The 9,461-nt window shown below is 41.7% G+C and overlaps 1 protein-coding gene across 9 annotated transcripts in view; it reads left to right on the top strand.

Moving 5' to 3' along the window:
• Agtpbp1 (ATP/GTP binding protein 1) overlaps positions 1 to 9,461 on the top strand; it is a 120,784-nt gene that overhangs the window by 43,415 nt on the left and 67,908 nt on the right. For all 9 annotated transcript variants that reach the window (XR_003845370.1, XM_021215450.2, XM_029547301.1 and 6 more), the window contains exons 9-11: positions 2,533 to 2,570; positions 6,144 to 6,352; positions 7,604 to 7,781. Coding sequence is in view for 8 of the 9 variants with exons in the window: in XM_021215450.2 (XP_021071109.1) it covers positions 2,533 to 2,570; positions 6,144 to 6,352; positions 7,604 to 7,781 (425 nt within the window). In the remaining variant the exon portion in view is untranslated. The remainder of the gene's footprint in view (positions 1 to 2,532; positions 2,571 to 6,143; positions 6,353 to 7,603; positions 7,782 to 9,461) is intronic.

The raw sequence follows: 9,461 nt of genomic DNA, 5'->3' as shown, positions 1-9,461 counted from the left end.
ATGTGCCCTGCACTCCTTGACGTAGAGAGTGAGCGTCACACCATGTGCCCTGCACTCCTTGACGTAGAGAGTGAGCGTCACACCATGTGTCCTGCACTCCTTGACGTAGAGAGTGGGCGTCACACCATGTGTCCTGCACTCCTTGACGTAGAGAGTGAGCGTCACACTATGTGTCCTGCACTCCTTGACGTAGAGAGTGAGCGTCACACCATGTGTCCTGCACTCCTTGATGTAGAGAGTGAGCGTCACACTATGTGCCCTGCAGCTTCTGTTGTCAAGTGCTTGGAGGAGTATAAATTTTGTCTCAGTTTAAGTAGTACCTTTCCTCCCTGCTACCAGGGATTGAACCCAGAGCCTCGTGCATGAAGGTCAGGCGCCCTAATTCGGATTTGTGCTCTTTGCGGGTTTTACCACCATGTAGAGAGGAGCTTATGCCATAGTAGGAGTTAAACAAGGTGCTACAGAGAGACAGCATTACTAGTTGTGTTTGAATTGGCTTTGTGGTATGATGCACCTGTCTGACAGTGTCCTGTCCATCCCCAGGCCTGTGCATCCTGAGAACAGTTGATGTGTGTGGGTGTCCTTGTCGTCTTAGGCTTGGCAGTTTCGAGTGTCTGCTCTGGGTACACAGGCCCACATTGTTTTACTTTAAGGTGAGCCAGGCACATGCCAATTTGGTATACTCAGTCTTTGTAATGTGACAGCTCCACAGATGGGGATTTTAGTATTCCAGAAGAAGGCTGCCAGGCTTGCTAGCCTCTGTGGTCCTCAGCTGCTGGAGTCTTGTTAAACAGTCTAAAAAGAGGATGCAGTGTGTCCCTGTGTCTGAGGGTAAGATGGTGTTGGTTGATGAGCTTCTGCATAACCTCCTTTAAGGATCATTGACATCCAGCCGTCTACACAGCAGATCGTACACCTCCAGAGCAGGCAGGCCCCTTGTCTAGGCTTCCAGGCTTGGCCTGCACAGCAGCACGCAGGCTTCTTTGGTTCTGTGGCAGTCTGTTCTGTCTTGCATCTGGATTTGCCCACCTCAGCCAGATTGCGGTGAGTGCCAGGAACATCCCCCTGAGGGGTTCTGGCAGCTTTCATATCACAAAGGAGAACCTACCCTGGTGATTCATCTGCAGCCCCTCCCTCTGCTGGTGTCTCAGGGGGCGGGACCTTTGCCTAAACAGGAAGCACTTTGTAGATGACTGTCTTGCTGCCTACCTGCCCTGTATGCCCCACCCACCTTGGAGTGTGGCAGCGGCCACACGGCGCTTTATCAACAAGCGGTTTATGTTAGTTGACATACAAGATTCTTCGAAGGTGGTTTTAGCATATTATAGTTTAAATTTTATAGCTTCTATATCCATAAAGCATTGGTTTCTGGTGTAGTTGTGAATGCTTGTTTCTGGGTTTCCTTGTGGTTGTGTTGATCGCATTGCAGGCCTCTGGTCACTCAGTCTGTGTGTGTTCATCTGGTCGCTCATACTCTCTGTGCCTCTCCATCTGTCACTGCTTCCCCCTTACCACCCACTCGCTTCAGCGCTGGAATTTTCATTTCTTACATAGTTTTTTCATGTGTACGTACATTGTGTTTCATAATGTAGATTGTAAAACTATCCATTGAAGTGATGTTTGTTTTAATTCCAATCCACGAAGGAGGAGTGTGTAGTGGGCATTCAACAAATGCTTCATGTTGAGTGAGATGCTTCAGATTGATAATAGCCATGTTTTTAGGGAAAATTATAGATAAATCTTACAAGGAGATAGTATAGTATGTAGGCTTACATTTTTGAAGTTGAAACTGAGAGCCATGTTTTTCCCCAGTAACTCACTTTTTATAAATTGAATTATAGGCAATCTATAGTGATAGAAAAAAATGTACCTTTATGGCTGATTATGGTAGCTGATATCACTGTGTGTAACTGAGCATGTTCAAGAAAATGTATGTATTTTCAATTTTTAGGGCTCTTACCACATCCTGTGAAGGGGGAATAATTAGGTTTACTTCTGAGCCATAGGTTTTACAGCTGTTAACCCGTATATCTAAGGATCCTAGCTCATGGTGCTAAAGTTAAAGTAAGAAAGTTATAGGCACTGTGAGTGCCACAGGTCTGGGTTAGGCCATTAGGACTTGTCCTTATTTTACTGCTTTTGTGCCCAGGGCCCCTGAGACCTCCCTGCTGCTGCTTTGTGTACTCTGTAAGGTCAAATGGTGACACTAACTGAGCCCATTTATCTAGCTTGAGACATAAAGACTTGACAATGTTAATGTTATTAAAATTGTACAAATACTTTGAGTATTTTAATCTTATTATCTAATTTTGAACTCAAGGGCGAGATACACACAAAGAAGCACCAAATTCTCAGTGCTGTTGCGAGTAAGTGCACTCGGAGCGGGTGCAGACAAATAACCAGTGCTGTTGCGAGCGTCAATGCACTTGGAGTGGATCCAGACAAGATGACACTTGACAAAATTGCATGCTTTTGTTGTAGACTCATTTCACTAGTGTTGTTGTTGTTTGTGTTTTCTTGTTGTGTTGACAGGGTTGCTTTAGACACTCTCGCTGCATTGCTAAAATCAAGTAAGTTTTTAAATACTAGAAATAATAGTAATTAAAATACTTTAAATGTATATCTATGTTCAAGAAGCTGGAAACTAGATTTAGTGTATATAGTTAAAGCTATTTTCTTATAGTCAAAGTTCCTGATATCATATTAGGTTTATTTCTCAGAAAATTATGCTTATATGACATTTACTTCTTTCCTTTTAATGACAAGGCTTTATGTCCTGTTAGAAATATGAAAGCGATGTGCTTAAATAAATTATTCAAGTGGATGGAATAAACTCTAGCTCAATAACCTGTCATCATAATTCATATCAGCTTCATATAACATAAGTTTAACATAGTGACTTTTATTAGAAAGTTTGTTCTCATGGTGATAAGTTCAAATTCAAAACACTGCGGAAGTGGTGTGATGGGAACTTGGAGCAGTGAACTTGTGTGCACATAACCTGCTACCTTCACAGCTGACGCACAGGCATGTGAAGCTGCTGGGAAATGAGTGCTGCATGTATGACGCGTGAGTTCTTCATACATGCTCAGTATGTTTTTCAACTATTTTCATAGTATTCTTCCATAAGATCAGTTGCTTCATTAACATTTAATCTTGACATTTAGTCTTAAAGATCTCTGTTGATGGCTTTTCTGTGTCCCTCCCAGTACATAGCAGGCAGGGTCAGAAACTGTTGCCAGGGGTGGGGCCCCCTTGTTTACTAAGCTTTCGTGCTGTATACTTTTTTTTTTTTTTTTTTTTTTGGTTTTTCGAGACGGGGTTTCTCTGTATAGCCCTGGCTGTCCTGGAACTCACTTTGTAGACCAGGCTGTCCTCGAACTCAGAAATCCGCCTACCTCTGCCTCCCAAGTGCTGGGATTAAAGGCGTGCGCCACCACGCCCGGCTCGTGCTGTATACTTTTAAGAGTTTGTGATTAGTTAAAAGTTAATCCGTTTCCACTGGCACAGTGAAAGGCACCTGTCATTCCAGTAGGCAGGAAGCAGAGGCAGGGGGATTGCTAGCAAGTTCAAGGCTAACTTGGTCTACAGAGTGAGTTTCAGGTCATTCATGACTACATAGTGAGATCCTGTCTTAAAAAATGAGTAAAAGTAATTTAAAAATGTGAATTTTATGTTAGCCAAATTCTCATTTACACTTTTCCCCTTGGGGCCTCAGGTGGGTAACTGCTTCTGTCTGTGGTGTGATAACTGTAGAACAGGGTCACCTGATGAAACAAAGCAACTGCTGAGTAGTTTCTATTTAATAGCTCTTCAAATTACACACTATACAACGCAGGACACATAATAATACATAACAGCGTTGTACAGTTCAAAATGGACCAGGGCAATTTGGAACATTTCTTTATGAGATTTTAAAACTTGCTTATTGTGGGTCAGCCACTTACATTAGTGGATAAATTTGCTCTAAAATAACTGTGGTATGGGAAGTGCATGCAGGAGTGACGAGCCCAGTGAGCGTGCAGCCCCGGGTGTGCAGCCAGGGCCTCTCTGGGATGCACAGTGAAGGGTGCAGCTCAATAGCAGACCTACACGTTGTGCTTTGGGAGGGAAGAAGTTTGTGAATCAAACCCATAGATGAGTTTCTTTTACTTGTGCCCAGTGCAGATTGTAGATAACTCTCATCTTATTTTAAGGACCCCTTCAGCACCTATGTTTGAATTATAATGCATTCTTTATTTGGCATGTTACTTTTAAAAAATAACACTTTCCCTAAGTACCATTTAGGCTTTTTTAGATTTCAGCAGAAACAAAAATGTAAATATTACAGTGACCATAAAGCTTTTTCTTTTTTTTGGTTTTTCGAGACAGGGTTTCTCTGTGTAGTCCTGGCTGTCCTGGAACTTACTTGGTAGACCAGGCTGACCTCGAACTCAGAAATCCACCTGCCTCTGCCTCCCGAGTGCTGGGATTAAAGGCCTGCGCCACCAGGCCCGGCACGACCGTAAATCTTTTTAACAAAGTCTTTTCCACAGCTAGTAAAGGCTTATGCTTTTCAAGTAGTGTAAACAAAAGTGTGTATTCACTTAAAATATTTTTGTTGTTTTTGAGACAACATCTGACCTATCAAGGCTGGCCTGAACGTGCTATGTAGACAAGGATGACTTTGAACTCCTGACCTTCTGGCCTCCACCTCCCAAGTGCTGAGATTACAGATGTTCACCTTCTTTCTCGGTGTATGTGCTGCTGGGGGATGAACCACAGGGCTGTTGTTGTTCCTGATAGAGGCAAGCACTCTATCAACTGAGTTAGATCGTTAGCCTTAAAGCACAAGGAAATTATGTTGGCCAAAACAATTCAGTGGATGTAAGTAGCAGCAGCCTGCAGAGACCAGCCGTGTGGATACAGTAGAGGGTCTTTTTTGTTGACTTTTGGTTTTTTTTTTTGTTTGAGACAAGGTCTTGTTATAAGAGGCCAGGCTGGCAATATCCTCTTGTTTCCAGCACTGGGTGCTGATATCAGGATGCACTAGACTAGTTTACAATAGTTTACAAGAGAGGTTTTAAAACACTGTCCTAGGAGCCCCGCCTCCCACCGAGCCCTTTGCACCCGTGTAGTGTCAGAGTATAGTTGTAAAGGAGAATGAGTTAAGGGCAGCACCACCTTGGGCTCCGCCCCTAGCCAGCGTGGTGGGCTGGCCCCTCCTCTGCTCTGCAGCCCTTACAGACCTCCACAGCAGCTCTGGGTACACCCCTGGTGCCTTGATGGCATCCCAGGGCCGCTGCTTTGGTTGGTGTGTCCTTTTGGGTTGTAATCTTAAGAAAGTGAGTTCAAATGTATGGATTTCTTCAGTTGTGTTCCATTAAAATTGATTAATTTTAGAAAACCTATAGTTTTTTTAACATTAAGATTTTACTACCTAGAAAAAAACCTATTTTCTAACCACATACTATTTTTTTTTTTTACCTTCTATGTACAAGAAATTATATTTTAAATTTTATGTTACTAAGAAGTGGATATCTATATAATTGTGGAGTAACTAGAACTGTTAATTCCACTGGGAAGATAAAATTTATAAGTAACACTAGCTGTAATTCAGTGGATTAAAGAGCTTGTAATGGAAATAAGCCAAAGTGATAACGGCTTTAACAAAGTTGGGCTCGTAGCTGGTCACTAAGGGAGCCTTCTCTCTTACGAAAAAGACACTTAAGTTTCAAAATATATGGAGTTTTGAAATCAGTAAACCTAAACATAATTACATAGTAATTATTACATAATTGTCATAGTAAATAAATTTATTTTTCAATCTTTTGTTGAGACAGCACTTCCATGAAGACCCGTTGGGTCTCACATTGGTGATCTCTTCTTGCCTTTGTGTGTGCTGGGGCTGCTAGTGTGTACCACCAAGCCCAGCAAGTAAGAAGATGCCAGCCAGTATTTGTAAATCGTGATAAAATAATTAGGCAGGAATGTTTTTGGAAATTAATGATTTTTGGAATGTGCTATAATTATTTTATTAGAAAATTATTAAATAAAGGCTGGGAATTGATCACAATACTGATATTCTACTTTTTGTTTGATTCTTTTAAAAACTTTTTCTTGTCATTTATAAAATAACCTTTTCCTATTTTCTTTTGTTAAAGAGACAAACGCCAGGAGAGCAGTGGACAGAGGGTACGTTCAAGTGCTTCTTACCATCTATGTAGATTGGCACCGGCACGATAATCGCCACAGAAACATGCTCATTCGGAAGGGGATTCTACAGAGCTTAAAAAGCGTCACGAACATCAAGTTGGGCAGAAAAGCATTTATTGATGCAAATGGGATGAAAATTCTGTATAACACTTCTCAAGTAAGCTTTGTTTTTGTTATTCTGTTTTAATGATAATGTTTTGGTCCTTAAGAAAATGGATTAATGTGCATGTACTCAGGAAAGTATACATTTGATAAATATATTTTAAAATTTCTTCACACAAAAAATTCCACTTGATTTTCACATGTGATCTCAGAGGTGACTAGAGAGAATGGCGGGGGCACATGTCTAGAGAATGAACCTTGTACTGCAGCTATATAGAATGTGCCCAGTGGGAGGGTCTCCTGATGCTGTGGGTGGGTGTCTGTGTGCCCTTGCAAGGTATTTGAGGATTCGCCACTGGAAGGACCATTATGCTGTGAGCATTGGGAGTATCTTTCTACTGGATAGGGCCATGAGGACAGAGAGAGAGCTAGATGTAGCCTGCTAGCCCTTCAGGCTGTCTTAACTTCACACATCACCACAGTATGCCACCAAGGCTTTTTCTGCTCCCTGGGGATTGTTATTAGAGGGGACAGAGGGAAGTTGCAGTGCAGTCTCCTGTCCTTTGAAATGACCAGCCAGATATTCAGGCTGTTCTTTGTTTTCCACACAATAAGCAACCTTTCCACATGATAGTAGTTAAGGTATTTAAACATGTGGCATGTTTATTCTGACTGTATTAATTTTTCCAGAACTATCTTATATAATCATTTTTACTATCCAGATATACACTTAATAGGTATTTGATGTATGGTTATGAATTAGGTGGTTTAACCCTTCCAAGCCTTGTCTGTTTAACTAAGTTAGTCATGTGTTAAAGATTCTGGAGTATGTCAAAGTGCCACTGAAAGGCCAGTTGCCACTGACAATGTTGTTAAGTCACCTGTTCTTGACACTGGCCGACCTGCCAAACTCTTAGGCATCTGAGTGGGATCTGCTCTCATTGTTGTCTTGCCAGCTGCCTCTTAGAGAGGGAAAGAGACAGTCAGTGCACACAACTTTACCTCTCGCACCGTGGTTCTCAGTCCTGCCCTCATTCGTCATACCCTAGACCTGCCAGGTGTTGGAGGGACTCACACTTGGTGACTTTCAGTGTCAAAGATAATGACTGAGTTTAGCCTAGTGAACATTTTAAGGGAGAATGCTACTGGACAAGTCACATGTGCCTCCCTGGTACAGGTACTTGTGAAGAACAAGGCGTTAGATAGCTTTGTTGTGTTGTAGTGCTCCCTGGGTGCTGTTTGTGGCTACATTTCCAGTACCCTGGTGCTGAGATGTGGTCTAACTCTCATCATCTTGTTTGAACAGGAGTGCTTGGCGGTCAGGACTCTTGATCCTCTTGTCAACACATCCAGTCTGATAATGAGGAAATGCTTCCCCAAAAACCGCCTGCCGCTCCCCACCATTAAAAGTTCTTTCCACTTCCAGTTGCCAATTATCCCTGTGACTGGACCTGTGGCCCAGCTCTACAGCTTGCCGCCTGAAGGTAGGGGCGGGCCATGGGCTGCTGTGCGAGTCCGTGATGCTGTTGTCGAAAATGTGTGTCTGATTGTTTAACATGAGCATGAGTTGTGAAAATACACAAAAGTTTGTCAGCAATCAGTGTAAATATTAAAAGTATAAGGTGGAGACATTATGTAAGTTGGTGATGTCACACAAGGTAGTGACGTTACATTAAGAGGATGACATCAGATGCTCAGTCAGTCAGTATGTTTGTGATTACCTGTGTATCTTTTTAAAAGAATTTTAATTACACATTGGTAGTTGCATCATTATTGCCGTTATGTGGGCATGCACATATGTTGTGTGTGCCATGCACATGCACATTTGTGCTCCTGGTTCAGTGCTCACGTGAGAGTCAGAGGACAGCCTTCAGAAGTTGGTTCTTCCCTTTACCACATGGTTGCAGGGACCAAATGTATATCAGGCTTGCCACAGTCCCACTGAGCCATGGTACTGGTCTGATCCTCCCCCCCCCCCCCCAAGTTAAAAACCTAATCAAAAAAATTAGCAAAAGTTGAACAAAGACCTTACTTGGAAGAAAAGTGAAAGTATTTGAAGTAGGCTGCTTTTCATTTCAGTATAACACTGCATTGTGTAGTAAATAGAAAACTTTATGATGTGGTTTGTATTTGGTTTTGGTTTGGTGGTATCTATTGAAATGGAAGAAAGGAATACTTACGGATATTCATAGAATTCTGTTTTCTTATATTTTTTTAAAAAGTTAGTTTTTATTTTTTATTATTTATAAAACACTTACTTGAAAGAAGTATTTTTTTTGTTGTTTCGTTTTGTTTTTTGAGACAGGGTTTCTCTGTGTAGCCCTGGCTATCCTGGAACTCACTCTGTAGACTAGGCTGGCCTTGAACTCGAGATCCGCCTGCCTCTGCCTCCCAAGAGCTGGGATTAAAGGCCACTAACACCTCCCAGCTTGAAATAAACATTTTAAAAGAGTCTCCAAGTAATCGTTATTCTTTGAATCCTTACTATGGATTTATTAATGCCATATATCATAAGATATTATTAGTTAATCTAAACACAGATGTACAGACTCTAAAACAGAGCAAACATAACTGGGCAGTAGTCTCTTATATAGGACATCTAGGTTACTTCTAATATTAAAGTATGTGAAGTTTATTATTAGTAGGTCAAAAGAAGGAAACCAAATAATTATTTTAGTAAACAGCATGAAGAGATTACAGATAAAATTTATTATAGGAATTTGCAGTTGTTTTCAATAATCTGTCACTCACTCTTACCTATATCATATGTCAGTATAGTAATGGACTACTAAAAGATGCCAAGTTAGCAAGACAGAGAGAGGTGAGATAGCTGAGCTGTGGGGAGTATTGCTAGTGTTGCCCAGGAAGCCATGACAAAATATCTAACAGTACCAGATATAAGGAAAGTGAATAAAAGATAGCTGTGTTCCCGTGTCTTTGTCTGTATGCTTGTAGCTACAAACTTTAGATACACAGCATGGCACTTCCTGCTGGAAAAGCATGTTTTTTGTACACAGACATAACCATACATCTGTAGGCTGTCCTTATGGATCTGACACAAACAGTGCATAGAGGCAGTGGTTCATGTTTATAGGACAGTGAGAACAGACGCCAGCTCACACTGTCTGCCCGCAGTCGCCAGCTCACACTGTCTGCCCGCAGTC

This window comes from Mus pahari, chromosome 16, assembly GCF_900095145.1.
Source record: "Mus pahari chromosome 16, PAHARI_EIJ_v1.1, whole genome shotgun sequence".
NCBI lineage: Eukaryota > Metazoa > Chordata > Mammalia > Rodentia > Muridae > Mus > Mus pahari.
The sequence above is the reverse complement of the archived record's forward strand: the minus strand, read 5'-3'. Positions and strand labels throughout refer to the sequence as shown.